This window comes from Chinchilla lanigera, unplaced genomic scaffold, assembly GCF_000276665.1.
Source record: "Chinchilla lanigera isolate Chin_1 unplaced genomic scaffold, ChiLan1.0 scaffold00021, whole genome shotgun sequence".
In the NCBI taxonomy this organism is placed as follows: Eukaryota; Metazoa; Chordata; class Mammalia; order Rodentia; family Chinchillidae; genus Chinchilla; species Chinchilla lanigera.
The window spans coordinates 25,533,543-25,553,699 of NW_004955422.1; the positions used below are offsets into that span (position 1 = coordinate 25,533,543).

General features: G+C 44.3%; 1 protein-coding gene and 1 long non-coding RNA gene across 3 annotated transcripts in view; one reads left to right on the plus strand and one right to left on the minus strand.

The window, feature by feature from the left end:
* The window catches only part of Cnbd2 (cyclic nucleotide binding domain containing 2), a 60,388-nt gene that overhangs the window by 32,993 nt on the left and 7,238 nt on the right, over nt 1-20,157 (minus strand). Inside the window, exons 1-7 of one of the 2 annotated variants that reach the window (XM_013514074.1) lie at nt 14,950-15,157; nt 13,518-13,655; nt 9,281-9,334; nt 7,513-7,676; nt 3,491-3,647; nt 2,885-3,036; nt 1,529-1,667 (exon numbers count right to left, since the gene is read on the minus strand). In XM_013514074.1, coding sequence (XP_013369528.1) covers nt 1,529-1,667; nt 2,885-3,036; nt 3,491-3,647; nt 7,513-7,676; nt 9,281-9,334; nt 13,518-13,655; nt 14,950-15,000 — 855 coding nt within the window. In that variant the 5' untranslated portion in view covers nt 15,001-15,157. Of the gene's footprint in view, nt 1-1,528; nt 1,668-2,884; nt 3,037-3,490; nt 3,648-7,512; nt 7,677-9,280; nt 9,335-10,154; nt 10,244-13,517; nt 13,656-14,949; nt 15,158-20,157 lie in introns of those variants that run through there. The other variant, XM_013514075.1, reaches the window with a different exon arrangement.
* Nucleotides 15,700-20,157, plus strand: part of LOC106148469 — an 11,664-nt gene continuing 7,206 nt past the window's right edge. The window contains exons 1-2 of the long non-coding RNA XR_001233938.1: nt 15,700-15,734; nt 16,767-16,837. This is a non-coding gene — a long non-coding RNA (uncharacterized LOC106148469). The remainder of the gene's footprint in view (nt 15,735-16,766; nt 16,838-20,157) is intronic.

Consider the following 20,157-nt stretch of genomic DNA (forward strand, 5'->3'; position numbering starts at 1 on the left):
GGCAGGAAGCTAGCCAGCCAGAAGGCTGGCGCTCCCCACCCGCAGCTCCCTGTCCCTACCAACCTCTTTGAGACTTTTTTGAGACTGCAGTGAGATAAAGCGTAAGTTTTAAATTGTGTATAATTTTGTTCATGTTTGTTTCAAGACAGGGTCTTGCTACGTAGTTTAGGTTGGGCTTGAACTCACTACAGAGCCAAGGCTGGTCTCGAACCCACAGTGATCCTCCTGGGCCAGCTTCCCAAGTGCTGAGATTACAGGCGTGCACCACCATGCCCAGCTGTTTTGTTTTATTTTGAGACAAGGTCTCACTAAGTAGTTCAAATTGTCCTTGAACTCACTATAAAACCCAGGCTGGCCTCAAACTCATGGTAATGCTCCTGCGAGGTGGGATTAAAGGCATGCACCGCCATATCTGGGCAATTATGTACTACGCTGAGTAGCATGATTAAATCTCCTGCCATCCCTCTCTGTCCTACTGGGATGTGAAATCATACCTCTGTCAAGTCACTTGGTAGCTCTCTCCACTCTCAGATCAACTGTCATAGTATTGAGAGAGGTAAAATTGGGAAACTATGGGTTAACTGTACAGTTAAGCTTGCTATACCCATGTATGGGTACAGCTATAATAAATATAATGTCAGCAGAGCACAGCAGACTTGGAAAGTTCTGCCAGAACTCTCCACTCTCCCTTTGCTAGTGTTCATGCTCCCAACCATTCCCTTCCGCTTATGTAACCATGCCTAACAACAGCTCCCCAATACAAGGTTGCCTTATAAAAGAAGAACGGTATAAAGTAAAAGCAAGACCCTGTTCAGGGCTCCCAGGCAGACACTAGTCCCCCGAGGGACACCGGCAAATAAAGACACCCTTTACTCCTACTCCGTGTCTGCATGGCTTTGTTCGGGATCCTGTTTATCTCCTGCTTCAGTATCACAGTGTTTGTGTTCAAATAACCTTTATTTTACTTAATAATGGCTCCAAGAACTAGAGTACCAATGCTGACAACTTAGGTAAGTCAAAGAGAAGCTGCTTTCTTTAACTATCTTATATCATTACAAGGGTAAGTTCAGTACAAGATATTTTGAGAGAGACCATATTCACATAACTTTTATGACTGTATATTGTCCTATTTTATGATTGGTTATTATTAATCTGTTATTAATCTCTTTATGATTGGTTACTATTAATCTCTTACTGTGCTTAGTTTATAAAGTGAACTTTATCATAGACAGGTATGTATAGGAAAAAATAGCATAGAGGGTGAGGTCCTGTCTAAGGTTTGAGATATCCACTGAAAGTCTTGGAATGTGTGCCCCCCATTAGTGGGGAACCACTCTATATCTTAAAGTTCACAGCAACACTCTGAGGCAGGCAGGCCCAAGTATAATGTCTGCCTTTGATGGCCTGGGTGAGAAGGGCAGAACATGAAGTGAACTGGTTGTGTTGTGAAACAGTTTGGCCACAAGACATTAGGTTAGGCATGTTCTTCACAGCTTCACCCCACCACCATCACCGCTGGACTTCTCACCTTGCAGACAAACATGATGCATGATGACTCTACCAAGTCTTTTGTGATCAGCTGCCCGTATGGGAATTTCTCTATCTTGCCCAGGGTTACCAGCTGCTGGAGCCTCTCATCAGACCATGACCGAAATAGATCCATGCCCCTGCAGGGAAAATCTTGTTAGAATTCATCACCTTGTATTACATAAGGTGCCTAGATCTTAGTACCCAAAGGCAACATGCTCTTCTGCTCTTTTTGGTGTGTCTTTGTTTGTTTGCTTGAGACAGGGTCTTGCTATGTAGTTCAGGGTGGCCTCGAACTCACTGTGTAGCCCAGGCAGGCCTCGAACTCACTACTTTGGTAGTGAATGAAGTGAATGAGATCTGGGAGACAGTGGGTCCTGTGTCGACAGGATCCCAGCGCAGGTACATCTCTCAGCATCCTAATGTAAATAACTTCTGTAGCCAAGGTCAATGCTGGCCAGTGCAAATAACTCATATAACCAAGGTTGTTACTGGCACATGGCCACTTTCATGCATTTTGGTGTAAATATAACTACACAGCTGTGGATGGCTTCAAGAAAAGGAGACCCAGCAGCCAAGGACTACTGTGAGTGTACAGTAGCTGGGCCCACAAGAGCGCCTAAACAGACGGACTAGAGCTGAGCAGCTGAATAAAGATGTCCAACCCAGTCCACAGTTCTGTGTCTCAAGCAAACAAACAAACGCACAGGATTGCTGAGTGTGGTGGCTCACACCTGTAACCCCAGCACTTGGGAGACAGGGGGATCACTGTGAGTTCGAGGCCAGTCTGCACTACAAAGTTCAAGGCCAGCCTGAACTGCATAGCCAAATCCTGTCTCAAAAGACAAAAAACAAACAAACAACCAAAAAAAAAAAAAAAAACCAGGATGTGAGAGGCATAGCTGGGGTATCCTTTTTATCCTGGGGTGAGGACAGATGCGGTGGGTTATTGAAGTAGCGTGGTAAAGCCCAGGGACTTCTGAATCAGACTTTCTGAGCACGTCATTATCCTAAACTTTGCTTCTCTCACCTATAAAGTGAGGAAAATAAGAGAACCAACCTCGTGGGATTGAATGTGAGATTAGATGTGACAAGTGTTTATCACTCTGCCTGGCCCAGCATGTGTTCAATCTACTGGCTGGTCTTATTTTTACTATCCCACAAGGAAGTCAATTGAGCTGAGACCTGAAGGGATAGTAGGGATTTGTCTAGACAGAAAAGTTGGGTGGGAGGTTGGTTTTTCAGAGCACTCCAGGCAGAGAGAACAGCACCTGGGATGTTTCCTGCCAAGTCTAGGAAAAAGTCAAGCATCAACGAGCAAAAAAAGGAAGAAAGATGTTGAATGAAGTAGAGTTACCTAAACAATTCAAACCGATACTGACTGTCCTTTTGAATTTCCTCATCCAGTTTATTAGCAAGGAAGTCCTCCCGGTCGACAACCAGGAACTCCGTCTCCTCCATGCAGACCACAGTGGCCCACCTTACCAACGCACTCAGAAGGCCCTTTTCCTGTTGGGTAGACAGGAACAAGGCCAAGTGTGAGGCCACGTCCAGCTTTCTGCTCACATCCCTGCACACACCTTCCTTTCTACCTCCCTCCCGAAACACCTCCCTCCAGACTGCGGGCTCCCTGGCCCCCGCCATACTCCTGCTTCTCCGCTATGTTCCCCGACCCCGTCACCTGCTGCTGGTGGAAAAAGAGGCAACAGGCCTGGACAGCCAGAGAAGAGGAAGCTGGAGAAGCCTCACTGTGGAGTCACTGTGTCTCAAGGGGTTATGCAGGTAGCATACTCCTTAAGCATCACGTGAAAAGGTCGGCTTTGAACATTTCCTGATCCAACTCGTTCAGCATTTGACAGATAAAGGCACTAGAGCCCAAACAGGGCCTGGCTAAGAGGCTTGAGCAGGATTCCTGTTCACCCCAGTTCCAGCCCTAGAAGCCAGGCCCCTCCCCTAAACTTACCCCGAAACAACTGCCCTTCTGCAGCAATGTCGGGTGGGGGTCTAGGAAGGCACTGCTGCCATCTTCATCCTCTGTCACTGCGACTGTCCCTAAGTAGATGAAGTAAAAGCTGCTGCCCCTCTGCCCCTTCCTGAAAATCACACGCCTGCGACCGAACCTGGGGAAAGACCATAAATAGTTGATCTGCCAGCAACAGGAAGGCCCACCCACGCTGTGAAGACTTCTCTTTTCTCGGAGGTGTGAAAGCACAGACCTGGATGAGAAGGGACTTCATTGCAGCACGTCTCTGCCCATCCAGCTGGGCCCCTTCACTAACACCTATCCAGCCACCCGCCTCAATTAGACTGAAGCCTCCTGAGAGCACGGCCTTCGTCAGTCTGGTTCAGTGCTGTCTGGGCTCAGGCACACGGTAAATGCTCGGAGAACAACAGTTGAATAAACAAGTGAAGAGATGCTGAAAGCAGTGGGTGGATTAGGAGAGCAGCTAGATGATGAACAGACTCCAGCATCAGAGTCAGACTAGGATCCAAATCCTGGTTCTGCCCTTGGCTATGTGACACTGAGCAGCTCACATCCCCTCTGATCCTTAGTTTCTCTTGTCTATGAGAAAATATGAACATGCCTGGGAAAGAGACAGACAGTCACATGATCCCTAGCGGCTCACTACCCAGCTGGGCATTCTTAAAGGAAAGGCATCCAGGCCCAGGGAAAACTACGATTTAGTTCTTAAATTCAGACTTCACTGATGATTCAAGGAAAGGCCAGTCTGGCTCAGGAAGAACTAATCCCAAGGTTCTGACTTGAATGCCTAGAAAGAGGTATTCTTTCTTTCTCATCAGAGTAACATTGGAAGGATGGAAGGTGTGAGGATCTGTGACCATGGCAGCCATCTCGCCACTATGAGGGGAGAAGTCGGCTGAGAAGACTTATATGAGAAAAGTGTTAAGAGACAGGGAAAAGCCAGCTATGGTAGCGCCTGTCTGTAATTCCAGCCGCTCAGAAGGCTGAGGCAGGAGGATCACAAGCGTGAGTCCAGCCTGGGCAATTTAGTGGCTTAGCAAGACCCTATCAGAAAAAGAAAGAAAAAGGGGAGAGGGGAGAAGGGAGAGGGGACAGGGGAGAAGAGAAGAGAACACAAGAAACCACCAACCAAGAGGTTCTGGCAACACTGAACCATCCGAGCCTGCAGCTGAAGGACTATCCGAGGAGTTCTCATAAACAGGAGTCACCAATTGTCTTGGGCTGAGTGTTCTCATGCTTGTAAATGGAAGAACCACCTCCAGGCTGCTAATTCCCAGTCTCAGAAATAGTCAACAACTAGCAGGCAGTTTTAGCAATCGCCACCTTATCTTCCCCCAAACCTTACTATCCTTAATGCAATCCAGAAAATCCATATTATTATCCTGACTTCACTGATGAGGATACTGAGGTTCAAAAAAGGTTAAGTGGCTTGTTTGAAGTCATGCTGGGACAGACGTGGCACTAAATTGCTAGCTTCTAGCTCCATAATTCATTTTCTCCTCTTGATACCACTCTGCCTGCTTTGGAATCTTCACAGACAACACTCTTTTTCTCTTTGGTTGGAATGTCCTGATTTACACCTCTCCCTGTCAAATCAACCTGTTGAAATGCAACCTCGATGGCCATGGTGAAGCTCACTTATAATCCCAGCACTTGGGAGGCTGAGGCAGGAGGACTGCTGAGGGTTCAGGGCTAGCTTGGACTACATAGTGAGTTCAAGGCCAGCCTAAACTACATAGCAAGACCTAAAAACTAACCTCTTTTATAAACTCATGACCAAGCCAGCTTGCCCCAGAGGATCCTGCACTGGTCATAGAAAGTCCTGTACCAGTTACACAGGATCCTAACCTGTAGGTAGTTGTGTTTACATGGTAGACTACAGCCACCATGGAGGATATCAGCGTACAAACCTACACTGATCTTACATCCAGAATTTCCCAAACAGAGCTAATCACAAATATCCTGCTAGGCTGTTGCTGTGAAGCCACTGTGATGTCCCAGCAATGGCAGTATTTCCACATGTACCTCGTAGACAACTCCAGTACAAGGTATTTACAGGGTACTTCTTGTGCCATAGACCACTTAAAATTCTAGTGGAAACTTCATAGAATAAAAATAAAATCCAGCAGAATGACACTTAACAAATTTTTTTTTAAAACCTAAATTTGGGATATAGCAATGTATGTCCATTTTACTAAAGTCATGAACAACAAGATCTAGCAGATCAATAAATACCCTGTTTTGAAGAAGTGATTAACATAAATTATTTTCACAAAACCTGTAACAGCTTGAACATGAATCGAAACTATCTGTGATTCCTTTTGGTGAAAAAGACAAGGTTTGGCTAATTTTACAGTAGCCTGTTACCCACATTCACGACAGAAGGAAATGATAAACTTCATTTAGAGGTTAATGAAAATAAGAGATATAATTATTCTCTCGTTCAAGTTTGCAGACCCTGTTCTAGTACCTACCTAGGTACTTTATAATCACATGTGATCCATTCTGGCTTTTGGGGCCTGGACTTGAATCTTGGCTCTACTATTTATTGTTGAGGTGCTGTGGTTTAAATATAGACTGTCCCCTCCAAAGCTCCTATGATTAATCCCCTTGTGAGGTATTAAGAGGGTAGAAACTCAAGCTTACTGTGATGTTTAGAGGTAGGATCTCTGGGAGATACTTAAGACTAAAGTTGGAGATGGGATGTATTCAGTGGCACAGCACTGTGCTTAGCACAAGCAAGACCTTGAGTTGAATCCAAGCACCAAAACAAAAGTCAGTAAGGTTATCAGGATGGGGTCCCCATGATGGAGTATCGGTGGCCTTAGACAGTGCTCCTGCTTTTGTCAGCCATCTTGCCTCCCATCCTGACCATGTCTTTTTAAAAGACTTTCAGAATCAAGCAATTCTTGCCAAGAAACAAAAGCAAAATTGTCCCACTACTCAGTGGACTTGGTTGGGTTCTTTTGTTTTGTTTTTTTGGGGGGTTTTTTTGGTGCCAGGAATTGAACTCAGGATCTTGCACTTGCCAGGCAGGTGCTTGTGCCACTGAGCTATATCCCTAGTCTCCATGGATTTGGATAAAAACACATAATAAAAACAGTGGCGGAGGACCAAGCTGGAAATATATGGGATTGTACATAAGCTGCCTCACATTTACTCTGTACAGAGGTCACAAGATGTCACACATTTATTCTGTATGAAGGCCACAATCATCTCACCATAGCAAACTAAAAATGTCACCACTAACTGTTGGTCAGTTGCGTATCTTAATTTTTTTTTTCTGTGAACCAACACTAGTAAGTGGGCAATAAAACCTTTAAAAGAAAAAGACAAGAAAGATCAAAAGATATAAATATGTTCTCCCTGTCTCTTACCATATGATGCCTTGGGGCTCCGCCAGTACAAAGGTTATTAACACTAAATGTGGCCCCTGACTTTGGTCTATAGCATGAACTAAAACAAGCTGCCTTTTTTATAACTTACCCAGTCTGTGTCATTATGTTATTAGCAACAGAAAATGAACTAAGGCACTGGTGACTCAGTCAGTGCCTGCCGATCTTGGTTTCCTTATCTGAAGTATGAGGGAATTTGCCAAGTGTGGTGGTGTACACCTATAATCCCAGACTCAGCAGGCTGAGGCAGGAAGATCATCATGAGTTCAAGGTCAGTCTGGGCTACACAGTGACTCCAAGGTCAGCCTACACTACACAGCAAGACACTGCTTCAAAAAGAAAAAGAAGAAAAATGAAGAAATTGGACCAGATTCTTTCAGAGAACCTTTCCAGATCCAGTGTCTCTTTACTTATAAGAAGACTCTCAATCAGTGAATGAGAAGCTGTGCTGCCCCTGCAACAGTCAGCACTAGGGTGAACTGACAGCCTCACAGCTGATACCCTGCAGCAGGGTGGGCAGGGCCTGATACAGTCCATCTTCACAGCCCAGCCAGGCTCTTCCTGTCCAGCCCACCCCAGGGGCCGAGGGCTGTGCCTTTCACTGACCGTTCAAAGCGCATGACCTTGGCCAGGAGCACCTGCAGAGACTCGGAGTAGGTTCGAAAGCTTTCCAGAGACTGCAGGATGTTGCACAGGACTTGGATCTCGTGTTCCTCCCTCCAGGAAGGTTGCTTCTGCACGATCTTAATGGCTTCTGGAGGGAAGTGACCCTAGGGAGAGGAGACTAGAGTGACACACAAGATCCAGAAGTGTCCACCACGAGCCAGCCAGCAACTCCCCAAACTCTTGCTTCTACTCTTTCCTGTTCTCCACAGTAACAGTGATGGGCATGTACTGCGAACTCCCTGTGCCAGGCATCTTATATGCCCATTTCACTGCATCCTCCCTAATCCGAGAAGCATTACTCCCATTTGACAGATACAGAAACTCAGGCAGGATTACAGGTAGATCTGCCACATGCCAAGGCTCCTAACCCCAGGGCTCAGGGCGCCTTGCCACACCCGCTCTACACAATCTTACTGTAAGGAGGTAGACTCCCGCCCTTATCTCAGCCAGGACCACCTTGTCTGTGCTGCAGCTAAGCAGACAGGAGTCACTGAACCTCCACCTGTAGGCTGTCTGTAACAATGGCTTTTTCTCCCTCAGCTGATATGCACAGAACTGCCTCAGCTCCGGGGTTCTGGGGCTCGAAGATAAGGCCCTGTTTTCTCGTGTCTGAAGGGTGAAATGCAGGTAATTTTCAACAACACCCAAGGTCAGACACTAGTTGGAAAACGGAAGAAACACAGAATATGGATGACTTTCATAATTAAGCTTCCTGAAAGAGGGGCTATGAGAAATCTTGAGGCCAGGAGGGGCCGGCAACAGAAGCTGTAGATTGGGCCCCACGGGAGCAAGGGGAGGGGCAACAGATGGGCACTGGTGGGCCTAGTACCAGTGTTAAAGTTCTGTCCTTTCCCTTTTCCCTGAGAGAAACCCAACATGACTACTCCAGACCAGGGTCAAGTCAGGCCAGTATTAGAGAGAACTTCAGAGCTCCTATAAATAGGTACAGTCCTTTAAATTTAAAATTGGATTTTAAATTTTAATTTCATATTTAGGATTTGGTGGGTAAAGTGAGAAAGATCACAATTATGCTTGAAATTCAGAGAACAAGTTGTACATCCCAGAGCCTCACATGGACACGAAGACATTACCTCATCAGAATGGGAACACTTTTTTTTTCAGACAAAGTCTCACCCTGTAGTTTAGGCTGACCTTGAGCTCACCATGTAGCCCAGGCTAGCCTCAAACTCATGGTGATTCTCCTGCCTCAGCCTCCCAAGTGCTGGGATTGCAGGCATGCACCATGCCTGGCTAGAATGAGAAAACTTTGAAGGGCATCCAATACCCAGGTAGGGGATAGGTGTGTCCACCCTCTTTTGGATAGTTTAGGGCAGAATCAGAATTCACACACTGGCCAAGTTTTTCCAACCACCTGCCTTTCTCCTGTCTGGCCCTCTCAAACCCTCGCTTTGCTTTGCTTTCTGTTGTTTTCCCACAGGCCCAAGCCCAGGATCTCTATCCAGCTGGTTCTACTCAGTGATAGTGACAACTGGTTCAGGGATGCCTCATAGCCTTCAAATGCCAGGGACGAGCTGAATCACTATCATCAGTTACTTTATAAATAAGAAAATGTAAGTGGCTTGCTCAAGGAGGACACACTGCATTGGTGGCAGAGCCTTGATGGAAACCAACTCTCCTGATGCACAATCCGGTGCTTTCTCCAGGCCACTGTAGAGGAAATCCACAGAAAGGTCAGAGCGATGCATACCTTCTCTGCAATGAAGTCCATGGTATCAAACGTAATTCGGCCTTGCTTCCTTTTCTGAAAGAGGAGGCAGGGACAGGAGGGAGAATGAGGGCGACTGCTCCTGGAATTCTGCTTCTGAGTCCTTCTGTTTACCTGGGCCTTGGGGAAACCTCCCACCAGCGGGGCCCTTCATGTTTACCTTGGCTCAAAAGCCCCAACTGAGCACCAAACCAGGCTCAGTACCGACATCATTATGAAGACAAAAAATGTGGGTGGAGAAAGAGATGGGAGGGTGCAGAGAAAACACAGAAGGATGGAGAAAAAAGGAGGGAAAAGAGGCAGTCAAACAGGAAAGTAGAGAGGAATACAAAAGAAGGAACAAATGAAGCCAAGCTTTAGGCGGGTACAGTGAGCCATGCATGGTAAATTGCACTGTTCTCTTTTATTTCATTTAGTCATTAGAACAAAACAGATTTTTTTTTTTGAGACAGCATCTCACTCTGTAGTTCAGGCTTGTCTTGAATTCATTAAGTAGCCCAGGCTGGCCTCGAACTCAGGACAGGCCTCCTGCCTCAGCCTCTGGAGTCCTGGGATTGTAGGCATGTGCCATTACAGCCAGCAAAAGTAGATTTTATTAAGCCCCATATTGGATTTAAGATGAGCAAAGGACTTTTCTAGGGACCACTTACAGCAAGTAAATCGCCCTTTGGGGTCTGAACCTTGATTTTGCTAGAGCAAGAGAGGAGAGGTAAAGAGATGTTAGGGATCAGCTAATGTAACCGTATCTCCTGACACACCAGACATGATGTGGAGAGAGTAGAGAAAATATGTACGAAGAGGCTGGGGGAGGAATGAGACAACCAGAGACCCGTTTTCTCCTCTGGGCAGGCCTCACATTGCTCACTCATGTCCACATGCATCTCTGCCTTCTCCCCGCACTCCTTTATCGCTTGAGTATCCATGTGGTTCCTGTCAGGGAGGTTCCTGAAAGAAGAGGTGGTGCTCAGAAATAACCAGATTCAGTCTCTCTACTGGCTCTCTCCACTAGATTCTGTGTTCCAAGCCCTCAGATCCCCACTTGACAGCCACGTGACCTCTCTATGGTACCCTTACATAGGCTTCGGCTCTATTTAAGGCAATGTTACTGAATTTAGCCTCAACATCTCTGACACCAAGCTTGATTCTGGGTCTTCTGTTTCTACCTGCCCTATCCATCAGCCCAAGTCTTCCAGCAGCCACATCCTCCTGACCTCCAGAAACCACTGCTTCACCATTTCATTCCACCCTGAAAACCAGAATGTCGTTCCTGAGAGCCAACCTGAGTCCCTTGGGTTACAATTCTTCCACTCCACCTTTCCTCACCTCATGGCTCAACCACAGCGCTCCATACTTGTCTGGTTTGGCCAGCATAGTGCCTTGAAATACGTATATGAATCTGAATTTCAAAGAGGCATATCTTCCAGCTGGCCCAAAGGCTTTACTCTCTCCTATATCTTAACTCAGAAACCAATGCAAAGTTGCCTCCTACCCTCTCTTCAGCCACAACCCTTCAGAAACCACTTCCAGAAACTCCTTAAAATAAATTCCTATACGCAGGGAGCTAGGGCCTGGTCTAGTCACTGTTGGCACAAGAGGGAAACGGGCAGAGCTTGTCTAGGTATGAGCCAAGGAAATGCTAATGCTCTAGGTAACACGCAAAAGATATTTTGGGGTGGGCCAGCACTAATTAACAGAATGATGACCAACATTTCACCATTTCCAAGCCAAAAAAGGCACATGATCTACTACTGGGATAAAATATTTTGAGTTGGGACTTTCTAGAAAAATCTAGAAAGAAGGGTATCATAGTGAACAAGACCATCAAAATGTTCCAGACATTTAAGTGGATGGGACAGGAAAGAAAGTAGAGATGGTATACAGTTTGAGGCATTCAAAATGCCTCGGCTCTTAGAACCAGAACAGACCCAGAATAGCAAAAGCAATCTTAGGCAATACGAGCAAAGCAGGAAGCATCACAAAATCTGACTTCAAGTTATACTACAAGGCTACAGTGACACAAATGACATAATGTTGGCACAAAAACAGACACCTAGATGGTTCAGTGTAACAAACACAGGACACAGAAATAACCCCAAACACATTCAGCTATCTGATCTTTGACAAAGGGGCCAAAAATTAAATTGGAAGAAAGCCTCTTTAGCAAATGGTGCTGGGAAAATTGGCTCTCCATATGCAGAAGATTGAAGCTGGATCCATATCTCTCACCATGTACTAAACTAAACTAAAAATGGCTCAAAGATCTAAATATTAAAAACAGAAACACTTAACTCTGTCACGATAAAATGGGAAAAACACTTTTTCAAGTCACTGGGGTAAGCAAAGACTTTCTGAACAGAATTCCAATTGCAGAAGAAATAACAGTTAGAATCAACAAATTGGATTACATCAAATTAAAAAGCTGCACAGCAAAGGAAACAATCAACACAATAAAGAGATAAAGTAGGAAACAAATTCTGCCAGCTAGTGGACTAATACGTAGAATATATAAAGAACTAAAAAAAAAAAAAAAATTGTATCTCCCCAAAAAGACCCAATCAAAAAGGGAAGAAGAAATGAGTACACACTTCTCAGAAGTACAAATGGCCACTAAACATATGAAAAAATGTTCAGTGTCTCTGGCCATTAGAGTAATTCAAATCAAAACAACACTAAGTTTTTTTTTTCATTTTTTGAGACAGTGTCTCACTGTGCAGTGCAGGCTGGCTTTGGACTCTCTTATGTAGCCCAGGCTGGCCTCAAACTCCCAGAGAACCTCCTGCCTCAGCCTCCTGAGTGCTGGGATCACAGGTGTGCACCACCATGCCTGGGGCAAGACTTCACCTTATACCAGACAGAATGGCAATCAGAAAGAGCAAATAATAAATGCTGGTATGGCTGCAGTGAAAAAAAGAACACTTCTATATTGTTAGTTGGGTATAAACTAGTACAACCATTACAGAAATTAGTGTGGAGATTTCTCAAAGAACTAAAAAATAGAAATTACATTTGACCCAGCTACTCCCCTTCTAGATATCTTCTCAAAAAAGCTAAAGACATCATATCAGAGTAACACATGGTTATCAATATTTATAGCAGCACAACTCATAATAGCTAACTCTTGGAAGCAGCCTGTACATCCATCAACAGACGAATGGATAAAGAAAATGTAGTATCTATACATAATAGAATACTACTTGGCTATAAAGAAGGATAAATTTGAGACATTTGTAGGAAAATGGATACAACTGGAAAATATAATGTTCAGTGAAATAAGTCAGATGCACAAGCTTAAATATCATATGGTATCTCTCACTTGAGTAAGGCAAAGTGTAGCTAGCAAAATAAGGAACTGATATGAGGAAACAGGGAGAAGGATCTTTCGCAAATGGGAAAGGGTTCAAGAGCCCAAGGACGAGGGAATAAAGAGAAGCAAGATGTGTCGGGTACATGTACCTATTCCCTAAGATGAATGCAAAATTCAAGTATTGCAAACATGTACTCATTGAAATAAAGAAATCCAGAGAGAGAGAAAGAGAGAGGAAGGAAGGAAAGAAGGAAGGTGGGAAACCTCAGCTCTGTTGTGACTCCCAGACTCCTGCTGGCTCTTGGGAGCTCGGCTGGAAGGAGACAATGTCTTCTTCACTCCTTAGTTTCTTTCCACACAGAGGAGCAGAGGACTGCGGTGTCTTGGGAGAAGTTTCTCCTTTCACGTAGAGGAAGGACAAGCTCCTTGATGAGCTCGGAAGGAGAGCTACGCATGAGCACCCCTTTCCCCTGTTCTCAGCCCATATTCTGTTCTCCCCGAGCTTAGGACAACAGGCCTGCTACTGCACTACTACACTAGAGGCCTGCCTCTTCCAGCGTGGCCTGCCACCAGACACGAAAGTCTGGCTGATTCTGGGATTCAGTATCAGATGATATAAGCCACACCCTGTCCAACATATGTCTGTCATTAACAAAGGGACAGTTGGTTTGGTTTGGTTTTGGTTTTTGGTTTTTTTCCGGTACCAGGAATCGAACTCACGACCTTGCGCTTGCCAGGCAGGCGCTTTTGCCGCTGAGCTAAATCCCCAGCCCTCAACAAAGAGACAGTTGGATCTCGCATCTATTTTATCTTCCGTCTTCTCTCTCAGTTGGTTCTAAGCATAGGCTGGGAAGCAGAGTACTATTGACTGGACCCTTTTAAATCCTAATAACCCTACTAAGCCCAACTGCTTACATCCCAGAAGGAGAAGATAGGGTTTCTTCTGTAAACAGGTTCAATGATTTGATACTCGCGGAATCCCCTGAGGCCTTGGCGGAACATTTTACACACCCGGAGCATCATTATGATATCCATAGCGAGCTGGTACAGCCCCTACGGAAACAAAGCAAACAAAATCAATGGAAACCATCTGTTCTCAACAGGCAACAGCAAGTTGGCTGACACTCAACAAGGTGAGACTTAACAGGATGAAATGCAGTGGTGTGCTGGAACAATGGCTACACGTTCCAGAAGTCTGAAAGTTGAAATTATGTTCGTAGCTTCAAACTGGCCACAGTGGGAACAATTATGCCTCAGAAATTGGCAATTACAGCTGGGCATAGCAGCACATGCCTGTAATTCCAGCTAGTGCAGAGGCTGAGGCAAAAAGATCACAAGTTCGAGACCAGCCTTGACTACCTAACAAGTTCAGTGCTGGCCTGGACTGCATTGTGAGACCCTGCCTCAAAAACAAAACAAAACTGGTGATGTGGCCCAGTGATGGAGCTGCTGCCTGGCAAGTGTAAGGTCATGAGTTCGATTCCAGATACCCCCCAAAAACAAAACAAAACAACATATTCAAAGCAAATATGGATACAGGCATAGTGTCACATACTTGTATCTCAGCACTCAGGAGGCTAAGGCAGGATGCTCATTGTGAGTTCAAGGCCAGCCTGGGCTACATAGTGAGTTCAAGGCCAGCCTGACTACATAGCAAGACCTTGTCTCGAAATAAAGAAAGAAAAAAAGAAAGAAAGGAAATACGGAGAGGGTATTTTATTAATAAGATTGACACCGTAAACTAATATCAGGCATTATTCTAATATGTATTAACTCATTTAAACCTCAATAGTACACTTAGGGGCTGGGGATTTAGCTCAGCAGCACAGCGCCTGCCTGGCAAGCACAAGGTCATGAGTTTGATTCCTGGTACTGGAAGAAAAACAAAACAAAACAAAAAATAGTAAACAATTATTATCATCCTTTAGAGAGGAGAAAACAGGCACAGCAAACAAGTAACTTGCCTAGGGTCACACGGCTAATAGATGATGGGGATTTAAATCCAGGCAGTATGACTCCAGAGTGCACAGTTTGCCCTGCGACCCTGGGAACTCTCACGTTCTCAGCAGCAGAAAGGGTAGGGACAGAGCAGGAGTCTAGGGCGCAGAGTGTGGCCTGGGGCTTGCATGGTATACAGGGGGTAGTAGGCTATAGCGCAGCAGTCAGTCCTTCTGGGACTCATCTGGAGCGCCTTCCTTTGTGCCACGCTGTGGCTGGCTCCAAATGGTACAGGCTGTTCACCATTTATCCACAGCCCTTCCCATACCTGCCTCTTCTTTCCTCGTAATGCGTGTTTGTTCAGTCACCCACTCAGGGATCCCCTCCCAGAGGCTCTGTCCCTCCTCACCAGTTCCTTTTTCAAGACCTGCCAGGAATGAGACACCATATGTCTTCTCATGGCTCCTGAATCAGCAAATGGCAAATAACCCCTTTTCGTCTCAAGAGGAGGATGACGAATCTTGCCCCAAAGATGCAGTTATACTAGAAGCAAACAGCTTCCCTCAGTGGCAAGGCAAGAGGTCCTCTCCACTCCTCACATCCTACCAACAGCTGCAGGAAGCCTAACTCTGAAAAAAATCTAATTCCAGAATCTACTTATATCACAGTGAAAGATTCCAGAGGGCGGAGGGGGTAATGGAAAGGACTCACATTTACCAAGCACTCCTGGGCATTATCTCAGCTAATCTCACAACCACCACAAGGTGAAAGAACTTAAACTCAACTCCATACATGAGGACACTGGTGCTCAAGGTGATGAAGTGACTGCAGAGTCACAGGGCCACCTTAAAGCAAGCAGGAGGCTTCTGGGCTATGGGCAGGGACATTCAACACCTTAGCCTGGAATTCACTCAGAGGCTGAGAACCTGAGCCCCTAAGGCGGTATATGGCATTATACCATAAGTCTTGTTAAGTCACGATAATCAGAAAAACTCAGAAAAATAGAAGCCCTCAACTAAATGTGGCATCAAATATTCAAAGGACCTTAGTGATAGAAAAGACCCTGGGACCCTTTTGAAAGTAGAGGAGAAGCCGGGCGTGGTGGCGCACGCCTGTAATCCCAGCACTCAGGAGGATGAGGCAGGAGGATCACTGTGAGTTCGAGGAAAGCCTGGACTACAAAGTGAGCTCAAGGTAAGCCTGAACTGCATAGTGAGACCCTGTCTCAAAAAGGCAAAAAAAAAAAAAAAAAAAAGTAGAGGAGAAGGGGCTGGGGATTTAGCTCAGAGGCACTGCTCCTACCTGGTAAGCGTGAGGTTGTGAGTTCGATTCCCAGTACTGGAAAAAAAAAAAAAAACAACCAAATAAATAAATAAATAAATAAAAATAAAATAAAAGTAGAGGAGGAGATGGGATCTAAACTATTTTTTCTTGTCAGGCATGGTGGCACACACCTACGATCTTGTACCGGGATTACAGGGGGTGCCACTACATCCAGCAATTATTTCATTTAAAGAGGATCTATAATAAAAAAAGAGACAGCACCAGACCTATATAAATGTATTACCACAGAAAACAGGAGAGGGAGGCAGGGTACAAGAAACACAAATGACAGATGAAAGAGAGGGGAGGGGAGGGGAAGGGAGGTGGGGAAGAGAGGAGAGGAGAGGAGGAGGAAGAGGAGGGAAGAAGGCAGGCTGGCAAGAAGGAGAAAGGAAACAAATGATAATCACAATGAACTCAAAGGGCTTTAGTACATTTAAAAAAGAGATCAAAAAATTTAAAAAGATCAAAGCAGAGATGCAATCATTCAAAGAGATGATGAGACAACTGGAAGAAATGGCAGATAACAGAAGAGGAATGTTTTAAAAATAAATTATCTCCAAAGTGAAGGTCAGTTCAAAAAAATAAAAAATGATGTTGGCTTGGTGACAAATGGATGGGGTTGCAAAAAGCAAGTGAAAGAGTTGGAAATAAATGATTAAAAAGGAGTCAAGAAATAATAGCTAAAAAAAGAGAAAGAGCTAACAAGTTAGTAGAGAAGACAGTGTAAATATATGGATTTTTAAATTTTATTTTTGTACCAGGAATCTAACTCAGGACCTTGCGCTTGCCAGGCAGGCGCTGTGCCACTGAGCTATATCCCCAGCCCCCAGGACTCTTTAATTTTTATGGCTCTAAATTTGTTTTGTTTTGTTTTATATTGTTTTCTCTTGTTTGAAACAGGTGTACTCAGGCTGGCCTCAAACTCGAAGTAATTCTCCCTCAGCCTAGTGGGATGACAGCTACTGCACCAGGTATTTTTTATTTTTTGCTTTTAAAACAAGGTTTTGTTGTGTAGCCCAGGCTGGCCCTTTACCGACTATGTATCCTGTGCTGGCCTTAAACTTGTAATCCTCCTTCCTTGGCTTCCTGAGTGCTGGGATTACAGGCATGTGCCATCATGGCCGACCATACCTTTAAATTTTAAAATATCTTTCAAAACTGATAACTAAGAAACAAGTATAAACATATTTGAAGATATAAAAGAATCTAATAATAATAATTAAGATAGGATTGTGAAGGGAAGAACAGAAGCAAAGGACACATTACTCTTGCACTATGTATCCTATTCAAAGTGAATGAATAAAAAAATGAATGAATACATTTTTTAAGGAATAAAAATCAATGCCTACTGGTACAGTACCACAGTAAAACCAGTCTCATTGAAAATTCACTGGGAATCAGGAAATTTGCAATAGAATAGAAACTGGTGAAGGGAGAAATGGAAAAAATACGTAGGCCCCTACATTTACAGCACCCTAACCAGAATAAGAATTACTAATCACTGAGTTAATTACACACACAGTCAAACTAGGCACCCTGGATCAATTATCTCCAGCTCATACAACATTGAGGATAACACAGATCTCCAGCCCAAGACCAAACATATGTGATGAAATAGGTTAACAAAATGAAGTTATTAGCAAAGTCATTAAAAAAACCAGAGCAAGCTTCACAGATGTAGTATTTAAAAAACAAAAACAAAAACAGAAAATGGAGCACCCAGCACCGAACCATGGCCTTTGCACTGAGCCACGTCCCAAGACCCTTTTTAATGTTTTAACGAAGGGTCTTGCTAAATTGCTCAACTGCCCAGGCTGGGCTCAAACTTTTGACTCTTCCTCCCTCAGCCTTCCAGAGGGCTGGGATTACAGGTGTGCGCCACCACACCCGGCTTCCTAGGGGCTTTTAAGCTAAACTTTATTATTATCTGAAACTGTTCCCCTTCACTGTGATCCCAGCTAGCCTCTTGAATAAAGTGTGTGTGGTATAAACAAAATCCCAGAATTATTAACTCTATTGAAAATCTGATTTTTTTGTTTCACTTTGTTTTGGTTTTGTTTTTTGTGACAGTGTCTTGCTATGTAGTCCAGGCTGGTCCTGAACTCACTATGTAGCCCAGCATTGCCTCGAACTCTTAGCAATCCTCTTGCCTCAGCCTCCTGAGTTCTGGGAATACAGGTAGGCGCCACTACACCCTGCCTTGAAAATATGATTGTTGCTTACAAGTAACATACATTAAAATTTTCTGTTTATCAGGAGGTTGAAGCAGAAACATCACCAGGAATTTGAGCCCAGCTGAGGCTACATAGTTCAAGACTGAACTACATAATGAGACTTAAAAACAATGCAAAGTAACAAGTGTTTGCACAATTATCTGTGGAAATTAGAACCTTTACAGGTCACTGGTGAGAAAGTAAAATGGTGGAGCTACTGCAGAATTAGTATGGTGGTTCCTCAAAAATTTAAATATAGCCAGGCGAGGTGGCACATGCCTGTAATCCCAGCACACAGGAGGCTAAGACACGAGGATCACTGTGAGTTCAAGACCAGCCTGGGCTACAAAGTGAGCTCAAGGCCAGCCTGAACTTTATAGCTATACCATGTATCAAGAAGACACACAAAAAAAATTTAAATATAAAATTACTACATGATCCAGCAATTGCATTTCTAGGTATATACCAAGCCCCTGAAAACAGACTCAGACTAAGATATCCCTACACCAATATTCTCTCCCCCCCCCCAACCCCGCGTACCGGGAATCGAACTCACAACCTTGCGCTTGCCAGGCAGACGCTGTGCTGCTGAGCTAAATCCCCAGCCCCCTACACCAATATTCATAGCAGTATTTATTGACAATCACCAAAAGGTAGAAAACAACCAAAATGTCCACGACAAGTGAATAGATAAAGTGGAAATATTTACTGTGCCTTTTTTTTTTTTTTTTTTTTTTGTCTTTTTGAGACAGGGTCTCATTATGCATGCAGTAGGCTGGCCTTGAGCTCACTTTGTAGTCCAGGCTGGCCTTGAATTCACTCTGTAACCTAGGCTAGCCTTAAACTCAGAGCAATCCTCCTGCTTTAGCCTCCTAAGTGCTAGATTTTTATTTTTTTATTTTATTTTTTTGTGGTACCATGGATCGAACTTACAATCTTGCGCTTGCCAGGCAGCCCCAGCCCCTAAGTGCTAGAATTAGAGGCATGTACTACCATGCCCAGCAAAATTTTTATTTATGTATTTTTGGTTCTGGGGATTGAACATAGGATTTTTGTTTTTCTTGTTTTTTTGTCTGTTTTGTTTTGGTTTTTTTCCGGTACCGAGAATCAAACTCATGACCTTGCGCTTGCCAGGCAGGCGCTGTGCCACTGAGCTAAATCCCCAGCCCCTGAACATAGGATTTTGTTCATACTAAGCCTACAGCCTACCACTAAGCTATACCCCAAATAACCATGATTTTTTCAAAAAGACCACATATAGGCCTTATACATTCAAGTACAGTAACACCTTGGTTCATAAATGCTTCTGTGTGCAATATTCAGTTCTCAAACAAAAGTGTTCAACAAAATTTTGCTTCCACTCACAGACTACACATCGGGTGACAAACACAACTGTGGCCATCTTCCCCCAAATCATAAAACAAATTAAGTTCGTGAACTGAGGTTCACATGTGCTCTCTTCATAACTATTCCCATTTTAAAAAATACTAAGTGCATACTTTGTGCACTCATACAATCTTGTGCACTCATATCATCTCTATGCCCTCCTTTCACACGGGATGAGGATGTGTACAAGTAAGAATCCTGGCCCCTGCTGAGTTAAACTTCTAAACTTCTGAAGTTCACAGAATGTATCAACCATTACAATCCACCCCTTGTCAACTTGGCAACCAGAAACATTTCTTTAAACCAGTTTCCAGATACAAAGACATGCTTGTTTTTATTTCACAACTTGAACATTGTAACACAGGTTTACCATCCTTAAGAACCAGCATTAAGTCTATCAACATTATATTAAACTAGAACCATAACATTCTACTGTTGGCTCCCCAAAGACTCATGCACACCCCTTTATGCAAAAGGTAGTTAGTCCATCTGCAAGAGTTGTCAAAATCTTAACAGTTTCAGCAATGCTGAAAAGTCCAAGTCCCAAGTCTCCTCCCAGATGTACAGCAAACTCTTAGTTGCAAACTCCCATACAAATGAAAAGTTAGGCTGGGCATGGTGGCGCACCCCTGTAATCCCAGCACTCAGGAGACTGAGGCAGGAGGATCATTGCGAGTTTGAGACCAGCTTGG